At 42.0% G+C, this 19,769-nt stretch overlaps 1 protein-coding gene across 2 annotated transcripts; it reads right to left on the minus strand.

Annotated features, from left to right (window-relative positions):
* Positions 1–202: 202 nt before the first annotated feature.
* Positions 203–18,300, minus strand: LOC119559421 (serine-rich adhesin for platelets). Of its 2 annotated transcripts, none has more exons than XM_037872524.1 (4): positions 18,138–18,300; positions 4,575–6,929; positions 592–4,469; positions 203–490 (listed from the first exon to the last, which is right to left on the minus strand). In XM_037872524.1, the coding sequence occupies exons 1-4, from the start codon at positions 18,298–18,300 to the stop codon at positions 203–205; spliced, it is 6,684 nt and encodes a 2,227-aa protein (XP_037728452.1). The 2 variants fall into 2 exon arrangements, with proteins under 2 accessions (XP_037728452.1, XP_037728447.1); XM_037872519.1 differs by having other exon boundaries at positions 589–4,469.
* Between the last annotated feature and the right edge of the window lie 1,469 nt (positions 18,301–19,769).

A 19,769-nucleotide genomic window follows, 5' to 3' on the forward strand; every position in this document is an offset into this window, starting at 1 on the left:
TGGGTTTCTTTTATAAGTTCCTTTTAAGCTGTATATGTTGGAGGGGTAAACCCGGTCTTAACCTACTGTAATTTCCCTACGTCCTAAGCTAACTCTTCTGTTCGATCGTTTGCTGTGCCAGCCTAGTACAAAGATGTGAATCCCGTGCTGGCGCAGCAAACAAACAATGGCGGGCTACTAAGCGAATCTAGACTAAATCTAATTAAATACGCATGCTGCGGCGTCTATGGCCAATGTTGAGCCACTCCAGCGGCACATTTCCGCCCACATTGTAGGTGGTTGGTGTGCAGTTGAGCAGCTTTCGGGCGGGCTCGCATCGACGGCTCACGTTCCAGTAGGCGAATCCCTGCGGGCAGCGGTGGATCTGGCCCTCAATGCGTCCCGTCAGCTCGGAGAATCCGCACTTGACGAACAGCTGGCCGCACTGGTCATCGTTGAGCGCGAAGTGACCCTCATCCGGGCAGAGAGGGGCTGTCGAGCTGATTTGTACCTATTGGTGGGATACAATAAGATGGTATTAACGGATTTGATCTAATATTCTAGACTTTAAACAGGAGGATCATAAGGACCTCTTTGACCATGACTTACCACATTCTGAAGCTTCGATTCCTGTTCGAACAAGGTCCTCTTCATATCCTTTAAGCATTTGTCACCCGCCTGGGGCTTGCCACAGCTGCAAGTCTTGTCCTGGTAGACAGTTCCATTGGGACATTGGAACACCACAATGTTTAGATCGTTGCTATCCGAACTTTCGCTGCACTGGTAGAACATGCCACACTTCTCCGGATGCTGACGGAATCCAGTGGGGCAGACGTACGCATTCTGTCCAGGACCGGTTGTGGGGCAAGGGGCGGAGGTGTTGGTGCCGGGAGTGGGACTCTCAGTGGTGGTTGGGGCTTCAGTCGATGGCTGATTGGTTGAGGTTTCTTCACCACTTGTGGTGGTCGTCTCTGGCCTGGCTGATGTAGTAGTGGTTTCAGGAGCTTCGGTGGTAGTGGGTCCAGGACTAGTGGTTTCAGTGCTTCCAGAAGTAGTGGTTACGGGGGAAGTTCCAGTGGTAGTTGTTTCCGGTGCTGGCGTGGTGGTGGTCTCAGGAGCTCCAGTTGTTGTGGTTTCGGGAACTTTGGAAGTTGTTGTTTCAGGAACTTTAGAAGTTGTTGTTTCCGGAACTTTAGAAGTGGTTGTTTCAGGTGTTCCGGAACTGGTTGTACCTGGTTCCGTGGAAGTCGAAGGGGTAGTCGTCTGTCCAGATGAGCAATTTCCCGACACCTGATCGGCATAATTGCAGGTTTCGGTGGATACATCCCAAACAGTTCCCTTACCGCACTTAAAGGCATAAACCTGGTACTTGCCATTCTTGGCCGCATCTACACAGCGGTAATAGCGACTGCAGTCTTCGGGATCGGGGAAGAATCCCTCGGCGGAGCAGTTATAGTTCGGCTGTGGCTCAGGCTGAATGGTGGTCGAAGGACCTTCTGGTGTGGTGCTTTCTGGGTTTTCCGTAGTTGTTGTGGGTTGAGGTGGGGATGTGGTAGTGGGCTTTTGAGGGGCAGTGGTGGTGGTAACAGGCTCTATGGTTGTTGTAATAGGTTCTGCGGTGGTGGTTGGCTTATAACCAGGTGTGGTGGTTGTAGTTTCAACGGGAACGGCCGTTGTTGTTGGGTTATAGCCGGGAATATTTGTGGTGGTAGGTTCCTGTGTCGTTGGTTTCATTGTCGTCGTGGGTCTCTGTGGTTTTTCTGTTGTAGGTTCTGCTGTAGTGGTTGGCTTTCCGGGATTTTCGGTCGTCGTGGGTTTCTGGGGCTTATCTGTTATAGGTTCTTCTGTGGTCGTTGTGGGCTTCTGGGGTTTCTCTGTTGTAGGTTCATCTGTGGTAGTTGGCTTTCCGGTCGTCGTGGGTTTCTGCGGGTTCTCCGTTGAAGGCTCTGTGGTTGGTTTTGTATTGGGCTTTGTAACTGTTGTAGGTTCATCCGTTGTTTGTGGGGTTGTACTTCCAGGGTCTTTGGACTCTTCACTTGGTGTCGTAGTCTCTGGCTCTGCAGGTAACTTTGAGCATCTCGGTATGTTCTGCATGTAGTCACAGGTCTGCACTTCTTCATTCCATCCGGTACCCTTGGGACACGTGAAATTGTACTTCCTGTAGGAGGCTCCAGCGTTGATGCAGCGGTAGTATTTCCTACAGTCTTCGGGATCGGCCATGTAACCCTCTCCTGTGCATTCAGTTCCAGCCGGTAGGGGTTTCATAGTGGTTGTAGAAGGTGATTGCGTAGTGGTTTCCGGATTGGGTGTCATCGTTGTGGTTTCAGTTTCCGAACTGATTGTTGATGTACTAGGTGGTATTGTAGTGGGGTTACTGGTCGGTGTTTCTGTGGTCGTTGTGGGTGGTAAACGTGTTGTTGTAGTGGGAGGTAGTCCAGTTGTTGTAGTGGGAGGTAACCCCGTTGTTGTAGTGGGAGGCAGCCCAGTTGTTGTAGAGGAAGGTAAATCAGTCGTGGTAGGGGGTAGATCAGTTGTGGTAGGTCGTGGTGTGGAGGTTACAGGTTTCTGAGTGGTCGTTGTTCCATTGGTTGTTGGCTCACAGGGAGGTTTCGTTGTGGTGGATTCCGTGCCAGTGTTACAATTGTTGAAATTGTGATTGCATGTCTGCAGATCCTGATCCCAAACGGTACCAGCTCCACATTGGAATGGAATTGGGGTGAAACCACCTTTGTTATTCCTAACACAGCGATAGAACTTGGAGCAGTTGCTGGGATCAGCCATGAAGCCTTCTGAGTTACATTTGCCATCGGTGTTGGGTGACTGAGTAACAGGAGATGTGGTTGGAGAGGATGGAGATGTGGAAGGAGAGGAGTTTGTTGGTCGGGTAGTAACAGGACGTGAGGTACTCGATGGATCTGAGGGTCTAGATGTGGAAGATGGTCCTGAAGGTCTGGATGTGGAAGATGGTCCTGAAGGTCTTGATGTGGTTGTGGTTGATGGTCTGGAAGTGGTGGATGGAGGAGGAGTCGGAGGAGGAGCAACTCCACCGCATTCCTTTACAGCCCAAGCATGGTTACAGGCCTGAAGTTGGGCATCCCAAACAGTGCCAGGGCCGCAGCTGAAGGCCACCATATTAAAGCCTCCTCTATCATTATCCACGCAGCGATAAAACTTGGAACACTGGGTCTTATCTCCAATAAATTGTCCATTGACCTTGCAAGGCTCCGATGGATTTGGTTTTGAGGAAGTCGAGCTGCTGCTTGAGGAGGATGAATTAGAGGACGATGAACCTTGGTTATTGTTGTTGCTTGAAGAAGATGATGATGATGATGATGAAGAAGTCGATCCATTTCCGGAAGAGTTGGAACCAGAAGAGGAGCCACTGTTGGATGAGGAGCCTTGATTGGACGATCCACTATTGGAAGATGATCCACTGTTTGAAGATGATCCAGTATTGGAGGTCGAGCCAGTATTGGAAGATGATCCACTGCTTGAAGAAGATCCAGTGTTGGAGGAGGAGCCAGTGTTGGATGAAGAACCAGTATTTGATGAGGATCCACTGTTGGAAGAAGTGCTGTTAGACGAGGAACCACTAGTGTTGGATGAGGTTCCGCCTTGATTGACCACTTTTTTGCACTTAAGGGGCTTGGTCTGGATCTGATCGGGGTGGTTGCAGCTGTTGGCCTCAGGATCCCATAGAGTGTTTGGTGGGCAGGTGAATGAAACTTTGGTAAATCCACCCTTACCATTATCAACGCAACGATAGAACTTGGAACAGTTTTCTTTGTCATCCAGGAAAGTTTCCTCACTCTCACATTTCTCAGCGGGCTTGAAGGGTTTCTGCGTGGTGGATGATGAAGATCCTTCAGTAGTAGAGGATGAAGTCTGGTTAGAAGAAGAAGACTGCTGAGATGACGATGTTTGATTGGATGAGGACTGGTTGGATGAAGATCCCTGATTGGAAGAAGATCCTTGGTTGGAAGATGATCCCTGGCTTGAGGAAGATCCCTGGTTTGAGGAAGAGCCTTGGTTTGAGGAAGATCCCTGGTTTGAGGAAGAACCTTGGTTCGAGGAAGATCCCTGGTTTGAGGAAGATCCCTGGTTTGATGAAGAGCCTTGGTTCGAGGAAGATCCCTGGTTGGAGGAAGATCCTTGGTTGGAGGAAGATCCTTGGTTTGAAGAGGAGCCCTGATTGGAAGAAGAGCCTTGGTTTGAGGATGATCCTTGGTTTGACGAAGACCCTTGGTTCGATGAAGATCCCTGGTTTGATGAAGATCCTTGGTTCGAGGAAGATCCCTGGCTTGAGGAAGATCCCTGGTTTGAGGAAGAGCCTTGGTTCGAGGAAGATCCCTGGTTGGAGGCAGATCCTTGGTTGGAGGAAGATCCTTGGTTTGAAGAGGAGCCCTGATTGGAAGAAGAGCCTTGGTTGGAAGATCCTTGGTTTGAAGAAGAGCCCTGATTGGAAGAAGACCCTTGGTTGGAAGATGATCCTTGGTTGGAAGACGATCCCTGGTTGGAAGAAGATCCTTGGTTTGAAGACGATCCCTGATTGGAAGACGATCCTTGGCTTGAGGAAGATCCCTGATTGGACGAGCCACTTCCATTGGCCATTGCCTTGCACTGCTCCTTTTGCACATCCGTGGGATGGTTGCAGCCCTTAGTATCGGGATCCCAGACCGTTCCCGGTGAGCAATCGAACGGAACCTTATCGAAGCCACCATTTCCATTCTCTACACAACGATAGAATCGTGCACAGTCTTTTTTGTCTGCCAAATATGTTTCCGTATCCTGGCAATTACCATCCGGATTGGAAGGCTTGGGAGTCGTTGATTGAGTGCTGTTGCCTGATGAATTGTTATTGGAGCTCGAGTTTTGATTGTTAGATGACGACGATGAAGATGAACCTTGATTGGAGGACTGGTTGTTCGATGAGCTTTGATTGTTGCCTTGATTGGATGATTGGTTGCTCGACGAGCCTTGGTTGCTGGATGATCCTTGGTTGCTGGATGATCCTTGATTGCTGGATGATCCTTGATTGCTGGAGGAGCCTTGGTTGCTGGAAGAGCTTTGGTTGCTTGAGGATTGATTGCTGGATGAGCCTTGATTGCTGGACGATCCTTGATTGCTGGACGATCCTTGATTGCTAGAGGAGCCTTGATTGCTAGATGATCCCTGATTGCTGGATGAGCCTTGATTGCTAGATGAGGTCTGGTTGCTTGATGATTGATTGCTAGCAGAGCCTTGATTGCTTGAGGAGCTTCCACTGGACTGCTGTCCAGAGCTGTTACTGCCACTGGATGTTCCCGATTGGATGTTGCATTTCTTCTTTTGTTCTTCAGTGGGCAGATCGCAAACCTTATCTTCTTGGTTCCATACGGTGCCAGGTCCACAGGTGAAAGGCACTTGTTCCAATTTTCCATCCTTATCTAGACGACATCTGTAGAATTTAGCACAGTCTTCTTTGTCGGGGATGTAAGTATTTTCATCCTCGCATTTTGTAGGCGCGGGCTTAGATCCACTAGATCCACTTGTGGTTTGATTGCCCGAGGAGTTCTGGTTGCTGTTCGAACTGGAGGATTGGTTGTTCTGGGAACTCTGATTGTTGCTGGAGGATTGATTGCTGCTAGAGGCTTGGTTGCTACCGGAATTTTGACTGTTGTTGGAGGATTGGTTGCTGCCAGAGTTTTGATTGCTGCCAGAGGATTGGTTGCTACCGGAATTTTGACTGTTGTTGGAGGATTGGTTGATGCCGGAGTTTTGGTTGTTGCCAGAGGATTGGTTGCTGCCGGAATTCTGAGAGCTTTGGTTACTGTTTGAGGATTGGTTACTTCCTGAGCTTTGACTGCCGCCAGAGCTTTGGTTCTGGTTACTGCTGGAGGATTGATTGCTACCAGAATTTTGGGAGCTTGAACCCTGGTTGCTGCCTGAGCTTGTGCTAGACTCCTGATTGTTGCTAGATCCGGAGTTGGACTCCTGATTGTTGCTAGATCCCGAGCTGGACTCCTGAGTGCTGCTGGATTCGGAGCTGGATTCTTGATTGTTGCTTGATTCCGCACTGGACTCCTGATTGTTGCTAGACGAGGAGCTCGACTGCTGATTGCTGCTGGATGTGGAGGACTCCTGACTGGAGCTAGAATTGGACGTAGAACTAGACGTAGAGCTGGAGCTTTGCGTGGAATTTGAGGAACTGGAAGTGGAGGAGCTCTGCTGGCTGCTTGAGGTGGAGTTCTGGTAACTGGTCTGCGACGATTGTGTTGACGTTTGGCCGGCGTAATAACCGTCGTTCTGGGGGACCGCTTGATTGCGACATCCACCGTTGGCACGTACGTCAAACATGTGGTTGCAGGACTGCAGGGATTCATCCCACGCCGTGCCATCGGAGCAGCGGAAGCCGATTTTGTTGTAGCCCCGACCATTCGAGATGCAGCGATAAAACACGGTACAGTCGCTGGGATCGTTCATGAAGCCATCATCCCGGCAAATTACCCCTTCCGCCTCCTCGGGGCCAACAGCACGCAGGGATGATGAGCTGGAAAAGGATATGACAGAGACACCGCTGAGACCTGCCAGGCCATAATTCGTGGGCAGCCGATGGGTGGAGGCGTAGGTTCGCAGCTCATTGGCCGCAGGTGTGACGGCCAGGTTAAGCATCGCATTATGGTCATCCTGTCCGTAGTCGTCCTGCTCCCACTTCCCCATGCTGCTGCCGTCGTCCACCTCGTTCACCTGGTCAACGCACTCATCCCGGCCAGCCATCGCCGGTGGCAGACACATTCGCAGGGAGCGCGAGAAGACCGCATCTTCGGGACAGGCCAGGAGGTAGGGCTGGATGTACTGGCCCGAACGCCTCTCGCAGCGGTAATAAATCCGGCAGTTGTAGTCGTCCGCAAACAGACCTTCTCCAGGACAGTAGAAGGCCATGTCTGTCTGGTCCATCGACGAGGGAATGTCTGAAAGAAATACGAATTTTAAAGATAGTACAACATTTTGCCATTTTATTAAAGTAATTTAAAAGATAGGTACTGATACGATCATCACACAAAAGTTTAATAATGAATCAATCAGTTATCAGGCATGTTCTGATTTTAAGTTAAAGATCTTTATTTCCTTAAAAGACTTGGATACTAATTTGAAAATGTTATGAGTCTAGATATAGAAAAGTTGTATACTGCTTATATTTTCCAAAAGCGATTCAGAGCTTAAATAGAGCTCTAAATAATTAAAGAAATGCATGACAAATTAAAGAAAAATGCATTTTATTTAATAAAATACTTGCCGAATTGAAAAATGCACTTGGCCCTTTCCCTAATTTGTTTTCGAACTGGAGAGTATCAATCTACAAATTAGCATACTTTTTTGGAACATACATATACACACACTATGGCCAGGCAATTTGAAATCGTCCGCTGGAACAAACCATTGAACTGAAACTTCCTGTCACAAATTCTCTCGACTGCATATATTACATATATTTATAGTACATGTATGTCGAACACATCTATCTACATATATTTTGCTCAATTTCGTTTGACATTTTCCGCGCTAGTCTTTCGTTTTTCGTTGCGGGATTTTTCGCGCTGTCAAAATAAAATTGATAATTTATTGTCATTCAATGGGCGAGAGTCCTCTTTTTTGAATACTTTTTTTTTGTTGGGTTTTTTGTTGTTTTTCTCGTTATTTGGTGGCGGCATACGCAGACTTTGCCTTCCAATAAATTTAAATGCATTTATGGCCGTTACAGCGGAACAAATTCATTTTGAAAATGAATTGTGAGTATGTGTTTTTCTTTGGGCCTGTTTTTATCCAGCTTTTTTGGCCTTTTTTAAGTGCTGTTTGCCTGTGAACATTGTAAATGCGCGGCTAAAAATTAGACCGGGTCTGGGCATAAATTCACATCAGTCACAGCCTAATATATTTGATTTCGTTTTTTCTCCCCGCCCTTTCCTTTCCTGTTGTTATTATCGGGGCATGTAAGCCTTGGCCAATGGTTTATGGTCTAAATGGCCGGAGGCCATATATTTCTTATGAAAATTGCCAAATTTAATGGCCATAAAATTTAATTATACCAAATGTGGTTAGGCGGTACAAACGAGAATGTTCATTTGGGCAAAAAGTGTGTCAGATTGATGGAAACTTTCAGTGATAGGTTGATGTAAGCTTCAGTTTGTATAAAAATAAATTGCAAATAAAAGGGTGGTAAGGGAAGTGTTCTGGTCAATATAAAATAAATGAAAATAAATTGATATTATGGAAAAATACAAAGGGGTAGTATCTGCGAACCAAGTTTAATAGAATAAACTGTGTTCTTTGAGTTTTCACTATTTTTAAATTCTAATTAATTCATTGAAAAATTCCCGTGTAATATTAAACTAAAAATATAATTTACAGAAAAACTTGATTGAATTTAATGTTTATTATGGAAAAATACCAGGGATAGTACCTTAGAACCCAGTATAAATATTCAATAACACCTTCAATTGCTATTCACTATTGTGAATTATAAATTGTTATTTGGTATCCAAAGTAAATTTAAATGATTTGAAAAATTAAAAACATTGTAAGTAAGTTATACTTTCTCAAAACAAAATTCATTTCTTAATGAAATTTCTAAATAGCTCATATTTTTTTCTTACATTTTTAATGACCTCTGGTACTTACACGCCCATTCGCATCGATGGCAAAGCGCTTAAATTTTAAATGTAACCTCTTGCCTGGCCGCAGCCGAAAATCCAGTAAACTAATTTAATAGAACGCCTCACAGCACAGGGCTTGGCCCGCTGCTCGTTGGCAAACAAACATAAAGTTTCAATTTGTACACGAAAGCCCAAAAATGCTAAACCCATTACACAGATGGCGGCGAAGGATGGAGATGTGTGTGGTTGCTGTTTGTGTGTGTGTGTGTGTGTGTGTGGAGGATCCTTGCCGTCCTTGTCCTCCAGCGATGAGGGAAAATTGACCGTTTTACGATTTTAATTATATATGATGTGTACTTTAGAACTTATGCAAAATGAAACGAAAGGAGAGCGCGGCAATGCGACCGCAAACTTATGCGTGGCCGTTGCCCCACCGAAACGCCCCCGTATCCTCTATAATATATATTTATATATATAAATGTATATATACCCACTGGCATCTGCCAACCGGGAGCAGGCGTAACATGGTTAGCCACAATCTGACCGCAGAGCATGGCCGCAAATAGTTTCGGATATGCCATTGCCACTGCCACCACGCAGCACCCAGAAACACCCATTAAGCCGCCCGAAAACAGAAGTCCCCCCCAACTACCCATTGCATTAAAATTTCAATTTTCAACATTTAAGCACGTTACGGTTTACGAAAATTTAGTTATAAAAGCATGCATAAGTACACGTTCACTGTGTGCAATTTTCCTCTTTCCTTAATTTTCATTATATAGGCATAATTTTTATGGCCCAGCCAGCTGGCGAAAATGACAAATTGTGATTTCTATTTTTCACTCTATTTTTCCTTGATAATTAAATATTTATTGAGCGGCTGGTTTGTGCGGTTTGCTGTTTCCAGGCCCCATCCATCCAGCTGGCTGTCATTGAGTTTGCTTCGTTGAACAGCAATGTCTGTTATTTAAATTTTCATTTGACAGATAGAAAATCTTGCCAAATGACCAACTGTAATATCAAATTTTTTTTATAGTTGTTTGTTTTGGAGGTTCCACAAAATGCCAACTGGGGACGCTTAAGCGTTCCGTTGTCACTTGGGGCAGTTTTCGGTGTGGTGTGTGTATTTTGTTTCAAGAAGCCAGAGCAAATGTCCCTTAATTAGTCATTAAAAGTTTCGTCATTATATTCTGTGCTCTATTTTGTTGCCTGTTTTTTTTTGTGATACCACAACCGCAGGGGTTTTGTAATTTAACTTGCCCTGATAGTGAATTAAAGGTGTGAAATGGGGGAATTGGTGGAAATTTAAATCCTTTCCTTGAGCTTTTTTTTAACCTATGTAACATTCCATACGAAATAATATAAAAGTTAAATGGTAAATAAAAACGGTTTAATTTTTTTTAAATGTATTTTCATCATAAAATATTTTTAGATATTTAAGAAGTTTGATATATAAGTTTGTTATATAAAAGTTCACTTTAAGGGTCTTAAATAAAAAACATCCCTTTTAAAAAATATTTAGAAAATACTTTTGCTCCGTTCTGTTTTGATCGATTTTAACTACGTTTTCTTAGGTTTTCCTATCCGAACTACGAACTTTAGCATCTGTTTTAATGATTTTAGTGACTTGATTCTATTACTTGGCCTAGAGAGTGCAATGGAAAAGGGGAATTCAAATGTCAGTTAGCAGCTTGACATTAGCCGCCTGTCGCTTTCTTTAATGTCCTTCACTCTGGGTCTGTTTTTCTCCATCTGTCTCTATCGCTATCGCTGGCCCTCTCCATCTGGAAAACTCCCCGGGGGCCTTGTAGTTGCAAGTTGTAAATATGATATTTGGATTTTTGAGCTTTAGCCCGTCGTCGGGCTGGCAACTCGGTAATTTCATTTGCCTCTGGTGGCATTTTGCGCCTGTGTCTTCATGTTGGAACGAGCTGGTGGTCGTACGTGTTGGCCGGATAGTCCGGAATCCGGAGTTCGGATAGTGGGGTATACGTATTTTCGTTTCAAGTGCATGTTTATGCCACGCCCATTTCATTCGGTTCCGTCTGCCCCGCTCAAATTTCATGGTGGCAAATGACCAGCTACAGGAAATTCAATTTATTATGCAGCTTGACAGTTTTTAGCCATTCTCTCTCTAAGATGACAGCTGTTTCTACTGCTCCAGTTATGATACTGAGAAGAAATCCATTCTGTTCTATCTACCAATATTTTATGTATTTTATAGCATCCTACCTCAACCCTTTTTTAAACTAATAAAAATCTTTTTTAAAAATAAGAAAGAAAACGAAATTTATATTTGAGTAATTTATAAATAATATTTTTCAGATACTCAAGAAATATTTAGTATTAAATCATAAAATATTTATTTTGCAAGTCAGTGTTCATTGTATTTTTAAAAATATAATAATAGTTTTTAGGATAACTCTCTCTTGATAATTTCTCTCTGTGTACTACTACTTCTTTTGCTGATCCTGTGCTGCTGCTTTCTGACAGCTCCAGTGGATGAAAATGAAACAGAAAATAAAAATGAGTGAACTTCTCGCTAATTCTGGCATCTGTCGGGCTTCATTTTGGAGTCTCCTTTGAATTTTTTTTTCTATTCAAGCACCGATTTCGAATGCGATGCGCCAGATGCATTTGAATTTCGCGCTGCGCTGCGCTCGAGCAGATTTTAATATTGGCAAACGTCCTTGAGGGCATCGATTGTTCCCTAGAAATTTCGCTTTGGCCAGCAGTTCCAGTCATTACTCATACGCAGCGTGTGACACAATCGCCACTATGCATTATTCATGGCGATGCGGCTACGCTGGATAAACTTGTCGGAAAAGCTGCCGACAGCTGGCAGGAAAATGTTAAATATTTAAATGCCTTTGCCATCCCGCAAGTCCCCTTCTCAATAACCATCTCTCCCTATCTCTCGGGGAATTGCCTTTAACTAGAAGCAATTAATTTGAATTTGAACTATTTAGAGGCACCCCCGCACTCATGGCAAGGGGGGCGTGGCGGATGGGAGGACGGTTAACTGGGTTCTGGGTTCCAGGACCAGCCATCCTGCCGGTAAATTAAGCATAAAGCGCTTTTAGTTACAATCACGTTCGTCTCAATTAAACTACATTAAATTCAATTAGCAGGCAACAGGAACACGAAATGAAAGCAACATTGTCATTACGGTTTCAGGCAAAAGCATCTCAGGTGCACTGAAAAAAGGCGGGGTTTATGAGGTAGAAATTATGTTTATGTGGCTTCAAAGCATTTTTATGACAATTAAATAAACATTAGTATAATGTTTCTAAATGAATAGGTTTCTAATGTGGCTAGTTTTGATTACAAGATTTTCTAAGATGACTTTAAGAACTGTTGAATAACAAAAAGAACAATTCAATATTACTAAACTCTCGAATGAAAAGTATATATCATAATTAATTATTTTTTAACACATTTTGTAATAGCATATAGTTTATATTATTCGCTGACATTTTCAAGAAAACTAAGGGTATCAAAATATCTTCCCTTGGAAGAAAGAGATCTGACATTGATGACCAAGTATTAATGGAATTTCCAATACTATTATTCGAAACTGCCTTCCGCTCAGTGCAGCAACGATAAGAGCCAAGTCTTCTGGCCAGGACGACAGGACTCAAGACGCAGGACACCCAAGGAGGTGGGGGCAAAAATCTAGCGATGGCCTGACTGACAATTGACTTTCATTATTTCCTACATTCCTGGCTGCATTATTGAGGCCTGGTGCTGGGCAAATTTGACAGGACGAAGGAGCTCCGCCTTTTGAGCCTTACTGGTGCTGCTGCCTCGGCGTGTTAGTTTCCCAGTGTAATTAAGTTTAATATTTAATTTAATTGCATAAAGATACACGCACACAACTACAATGTCAACGGGCCTCATAAAAGGACACGCGCAGAGACAATGTTGGCCATTTTGCTACTGCTAACTGAAATTATGATGAAAGCAGCGACGAAGGCTTTTACAGTGGGCGGATCAGTGGGGCGGGGTGGGTCACAAAAACCCGTAAAGGTGAAGGTCAGTCCGGTGCTTCCTCGAAACTAGAACGTGCTCGTCTTAGCCGGGACTTAACTCGGTGTCCGGTTATCCAGTCACTTGGCCAAGTTACTTCATTTGCCGCTGCTGACCTCCTTGGGGCTGCATTATTATCATTGGAGTTTTCCTGCCCCGACTTATATTATGTCCTTGCCGTAGGATTATGGCGTGTTAGCAGGTAGTTCGTGTGCCCTCCACCTGCCCTAAACATTTATACATACATATCTACACTGTGAGGCGGTCATGTAATGAATTGTGTGCCGGCAGCTTGATGTTTTGTTTGCTGCTCAATTTACTCAGACAGTTAATCACATTGCGTGAAAGCTAATGTCATTAGGAGGGCTTCGTGCTCCATTTCCACACCCACATACTTTGACTGGGTATACTTCCCAAGGTATAACGAATAAATTTCCCATCCAACTCTCTGTCGATATCGTGACTTTAATGAAGTTGGAAGTTTTCTTTTGGATCGGTATAAGGATATATTTGGAAATAGTTCGCCTTTCCTTGATATACCACCATATTAATGGCTAATAAATTGCGGGTATTTTCTCGGTCAGTTAACTCAAACAAAAGTTCCCCTAAAGTCGCCTTTAAGCAGGCGAACATATGTATGCCGATGAAAACCCCATGCCTCGAACAATTGATCAACTTTACCAGCTATTGTATTCACGTATCGGAGTAGGCCGACACCCTTTCTTTATTACCCCTTCTATATGGTATACACCCCTAGTTTGGCTATACTGCAACAATAGCCCCCGGATATTGGGCGTATAAAAAGTTACATATGTATGGCGCAACTTTAGTTGCCAATTGGGGGAGTGTGTGTTCGCCTGGCCCCGGGGTCCTCAATTAATTTCATTTAGGGAGTGGCGCACAAGGAGGCCCCCGGCTATAGCTAAACACATCCAAACAAAAGAGCCAGACACACACAATATTTTCAATTAAGCTGCTGCAATACCAGCAGAATAATAACAATTACAGCATGTACATGAGTACAAGTAGAGCGGCACGGTTTAAAGGAAAACGCCTGCGAAGGAGTCTGTAGTCCTTTCTTGGAAAATAACTTTCCTACTGCACTCTGTCGATTGTCGATGGAAACAATGAACTAAATTAAAAGGCTCTCTTCGAATTTAAGCTCAGTTTAATTGAAGGCTTGTCGAGTATAAATTTTGAATCTCAGTTAGCTTAAAAATTTATTTAAACTAAAGATACTAACAGAAATATCCAAGGACAATGTGTTTTGATTAAATAATACCTACAATTCAAAGAATCATACACAAAAATAAAGATCAATAAAAATATAATACTAATCCTAATTTATTATTATAATAATAAGATATGAAAACATGTATAAAATACAATCTATAATTCAAGCGCCGATAAAAAGTGTTATAATACGACCCCCAATTGGTAAAAATTTGTTTAATCAAACCATATTAGATAAGGATTACAGATAATTAATAGTTGAAATTAGAAATATAAATTGATTTTTAAAAAATATAAATTGATTTGATTTAGCATCAAATCCGACTTTCAGCTATATTTAATACCCGGCATCCCCGTCTATCCAAGCCTGTTAAACATAAACCGAGAAACGAACCGCAATTGGATGAGGGAAATCGGTGATGTAGGTAGGTGAAGGTTCGAGGCAGCAGGGACGTTTGTGCTGTAGCAATTACAGAAATACACGACAGAGGAGTGGGGCAAAGTTACATACAGTTCTGCAAATGAATTGCTGACAATTAGTTGAATTTGTTGGCGCAGTCAGCTGTGGCAAGCTGGAAAACTTGGAGAGCGGCAATCAAAGCAGAGCTGCCACAGCGGGCGCCACTTGATGAGACCCTAAATCCTTGCCCACTGCTGTGGCAATTGCAGTTGTTCTTGTCCTGGTTATGGTTATGTCAGACCAAACTTTTCTATTGCATTAGTTTTGTGTCAATAATAATAAAATTCCCACAGACTGAAGGATAGTATCTTTAGCTAAATTTTATGGGACACTTATGTGGTTAAGTCAAGGTTATTTAGCAGAAAAACAAAATATATATACCTTGATATAAAAAGTGCACTTTATCTATTCATTATTTAGCAATCCCAGCTATAAACATCCTTAGAAAAAGAGTTCAAATTGAGTTTGAAGAGCTGTCATTCAACACATTTCCAAATCTAATATTTATATCCCTCGAAGAGGTCATTAACATTCATTTAGCTGGGAAAACAATGCCTTGAATAAACAATTAAACGTTTTTGACTGTCCATCGCAGACACTGAACTTCTCGAGCAGAACAAAAGTACCACACTTGACAACTTTACGGAAGTGCTTTTATTCCCTTCTTCCAGGAAAAGAATAGCATCGCAGCATCTCGAGTTTCAAACTGGACACTCAAAGAGTCAACAGTTTGCTATAAAAATGCCAGCAGCCCGTTGCAAATTGCAATTCAAACTATGCACGTGTTAATTATTTATTTGCCCAACTCCTCGCCCAAAAGAAATTCCACGCAAGGTACGATAAATCAGTTGGCCATAAGAAGCTATCGCCTTGTAAATTCCACCTTTTGCGGAGGAAAAGAGTTCCACGTATAAATTATACAAATTATTATTTAACTCCTAGTTGCAAAAACGACTCTGAGATTCGAGGACCAAATGCAGTGAGGGAAAAATAAAATGGTAAGTATTTAATTATTATTTTTACAAGAATATCCTTTTACCCTAATATCCTAAGAATATAAATAAATATATACCTGTATAAAAGACTATCAAAATATATTTACTATGTTATCTGAATATGTTTTAAAATATCTAAGTCAATTTTTATGCATTGTTATTATTACCAGAAATTTCAATGCTCCCAAAAACTGGAAGTATGGTTCTCAAGGAAAGTGAAATCAAACAAAAAAAAAAAAGATACCACCTTTCGTGAAATATAAGAAATGATTAAGACTTGAAGTTTTTAAATCTTTCAGGAACTTTTTCTCTCTGCAGTTCTTGGCATGTGGCTTGGTTCTTGGTCTTGGCCCAAGTTATGCACAGACAAATCGCTTATTTAGATTAGAGCTGACAACCGAGGTGGGGGAAGATTGCAGCTGGGGCCAGAAGAAGGAGCTCCAGAACGCAGGCGCGGATTGCCACAACTGGTTGCAAGATCTTTATTCGCACAGCAATTTTCTGGTTTGTTTTTCTTTATTGAAGGCGTGTCTATGTTGTTCAACAGACTTACAAACTGTCTACTTAGTTTAAGCCCAGCTAGTACGTACTAGTACGTAATTGTGAGGCGAATCCGCGGGTAACCGGTGATCATTTTCAATTAGAGACCCCATAGTGGGGCGTGATTTAGAAGCTGTTGTGGGTAAGACGGTAGCTTCATTCCGATTATGGGATAAGTGCGGGAGCATCGTTTATAAAGCCAAAGCTAACGAACCAATGACTCGAAGCACTTTGCAGATTGTTGTTAGATTAGCGTTCGTAATAAATGAGGCTTCTCCCCGATGGAAGGAGCTGGGTGTTGTCTAGACTTGTGATTGCAAAACAGCGAGTTAAAAAAAGGAAAGTCCCTACCTGACTCGGCGCATTTGTCATAATAAAATTAGCATTTGCCTGGGTCAACAGGAGACTCAGAACAGCAGGACAGCAGGCACAGGATGCAGGACAACTAGGGGTGACAGCAGCAGCAAAACTTATCAGGGTGTTGACAGACCCGCCCCCTCGAGAAGGAAGACTCTGAACAACCAGGTGAAACTGTGCTAAAATAAAGTCACCCTTTTTAAAAACAGGAAACTTTCCGCAAGCAGTTTTTGAAGTAGAGAAAATTAATAACACATAGTGGTGATAGGGATTTATATCTGTCTTGGCCAGTATGGCAAAAAAAAAAAAGATTATTAAAATATATAAAACAATGACAGAACGTTATATTAAGTTACAAATACTTGTGATAACTAAGGTGCTATTTAATATTATAATGAAGTATTTATTTTTTTTTCCAAATCTCTTGTATTAAAACGTAATTAAAAGCATAAATACCAAGATTCGCATACCTTTCTTTTATCTGACAACATTTTCTCTTTGCCTATACCTACCACTGTAGATTTCATTCCTTCTTCTCATTTAAGTAGGAGGATAAACAACCTTTTCCTGTCTGGCCGATAAAAATTCAAGTTGCCCTTACAAAATATCAACGAAATGGCCAATTCAATTGGAACTCTATTAGCCCCACATTCGATTCCCATTCGCTTTAAATGACCAACAAATCGCACAGAATCCCTCAAATTCCCGAATCCACTGAATACTTTGACTCGCCAGCGGCAATATTGTGCTGACTAAACTGAATGGGAGACGGAGACCGGCATGTAAAGCGAAATCAAATCACGTACGGTGTCCGTTCCGTTACTGGCCAATATCTGCTGACCAAATTTCACGCAGCTGCAACAAATCAAAGTGCAAAATTTCGGGCGACTGAGGCGAACGACTGCTGGTTCGAGTGCTAAATAAATTGAAAATTCTAAAATTTTAATAAAAATTGTCGCAATATTGCAATAAAATTCGGATGATTGCCGGTCGGCCAGTTGCCCATCTTTGATTCAGGCAATTTCTGATTTTTAAACCGTCCACGGGTATCACGTGCAAATGCAATTCCATTTTTTCAAACGTCAACTGCAACACCATTTTGATAAATATATATATCTGTATCTCGTGAGTTTTCCTTTTTGAACTCCACCACTTTGTGTATGTCAGTTGAATTGGGGATTTAGTTGTTGAGTCAGTATTTTGAGAAAATTCAGGTGGAAGTGTAATTTCGTGGAATGGGGATTCTCTATCTATGTTCAGTATCATTTTGTAACTGATATTTAAAATTTGATTTGTCAAATGTAATACTTTAGGTTTGTGAACCAAAATTTCTAAGCTATTTTCCATATCATTTAAAGTTGCTAAAGGTTCCCATAGTAAGCCTAAATATTTTTTAGCAAGATTAGTATTTTAATAACATCTCTGTTTATTAGACAAGAAAAAATCAGCTCCGAAAACTTTAAAAAATGGTCTTTTTAATTGCTTTTAAATAAAAAAATTATACAAAATGACTTTAATATTTTTGTTATATATTTGTATTATTTTTAAAGCCATGTCCGGAAGGCGCAATGATTTCTTTCCCATACCCAACAAATACATTTAATTGAATTTTCTGCCATTTTTAAAGCGAAACTATCAGATTAATTAATAATATTTATGTGCGGTATTCGATGCACACGCTGAAAACAAGCGGAAGGCATTGTTTGTCCGTTCGATTTTGACAGATACATAATTAGTTTTTGCACACCATAAGGCCGCAGGTGCCGTTGCTGTTTTCATTTGTCCAATGCACCCGACTATGGATATATAAATATGTGTATTTTTTTAAGCCACAAAAGCTATCTATGCCGGCGCATTTTATGCGACAGAGCAGCGAATGAATTTTTTGTATAAATGTTTATGGATATTTACCTCGAGCGGCGGCGGCGCCAATGCAAAAGCCGAATATCAGCAGGCGGCAGAGCCAACTGGATGAGGATTCGGATGTGTATTTGGATTTGGATGTGGATGTGGATGTGGATGTCCTTGTCGCCATTTTGTCGAGCTGCGAAAATGGCGGCGTCTTTGGCGCCATTGCGTTTTGCTTTGCCAAAAAAATGTCACAACAGCTGCAAAGAGAGTGTCGAAAAAAGGATAGAAGTGTTGAGATATTTGCTGGAAATTCCCCTGCTCCGCTGGAAAATAGTTTGATTTCTTAACAGCTGTGAGTGAATTTAATGCAAAACATTTACTTTCAATTAGATTGGGTCCCTCACGCTGATTTCAATCGCCCTTTTCCCTGTTTAAGGGCTTCGCAATTTTGCGCGCCATAAAACTGAAATCAATTTCGCTAATTAGCAAAAGTCTCATGTAATCAGAAAATGTCTTTTGCACTGGTAAGCAAAAAAGTTGTAAAATAATTAAATGTAATTTGAAAGGCAAAACAAAACGAAAACTTAAAGCTGATTGCGTTTAAATTAAGGTTAACATTATACAAAAAAATAAAAAAATGTATGTTTATATTTGTTTTGTCAACGGATTATTCTCCGAGTCTTCAATAAATATTAAAAAATTTAAAGCTTTAAATTAAATTAAAATTAAATTAAATTAAAGAAATATATATAATATCTAGGACATTTTTCAAACTTTTATTTTAAGAAATCATTGTAACTTCCATTTATAAGACTTTTTTCCCTTAGTGAAAGTGAATATTTCCCTATCCCGAGGCGGGAAAATATATTACTTCGGTGTGAAGTGAGCAGGGAGGTGTCTTGCATGTGGAATTGTCCCCACTTTCATTGCGCGCTCACTTTTTTCCCCTGGAAGCCATCTTCACGCCTCGTTCGGTTTCACTTCCACAATTACCATGCCCACATCCCCTCGGCCTTTGTCTGCGCCATTTAATAAGTTAATTGTTACTGCTGTTGCACTTTTGCCGCTTTTGAATTTACGATTAGCCGCAACCGCCGAGCGGTGCAATCAGAAGCCAAGTATTTAACGCTGCTCAAGGACTCCCAAGACATGGCCTATTTCCACTCCGCCCTTTAGCCACCCACTCCAAGCCTTCAGCACCCATTTACCCAACCATTTTGACTTGGCCAAGTTTACTTTAAGCCAGCAGTGACAGTTCCACATAAATGTCAACTGCTGCGGTCCTGCTGCGCTTTATGCAGTCCGACTTTTATGCATTTCTAGTGCTTCCCCTCTGATAGAATTCATAGCTGCCAAGGACTCCACATAGTCCTTGGTCCGTAGTCCGTAGTCCTGTTTCCCCTCCCAAAGGACCCCCATTTACTCACTCCGTCCATCCCATCTTGACTCGTCCGAGTCATTATTGTCGTCTGCTTTTTCACTGGTCGCTGTAACTGCTGCCTGACTTTGTGTCAACTCCATAATTATAGTTTCTGCTATTTTCTTATAGCTTCTGTAACAAAAAACTTTCAATGAGCTGGGCACAGTGGTTTTAAATTGACAAAGTTTTGGTTTTTCACCCAAAGTTAAAATATACGTTACCAAGAACTAATTATTTACGTGATATAATTATTAATTTAAATATTTGTATAC

The sequence above is a fragment of the Drosophila subpulchrella genome, chromosome 3R (assembly GCF_014743375.2).
Source record: "Drosophila subpulchrella strain 33 F10 #4 breed RU33 chromosome 3R, RU_Dsub_v1.1 Primary Assembly, whole genome shotgun sequence".
Lineage (NCBI taxonomy): Eukaryota > Metazoa > Arthropoda > Insecta > Diptera > Drosophilidae > Drosophila > Drosophila subpulchrella.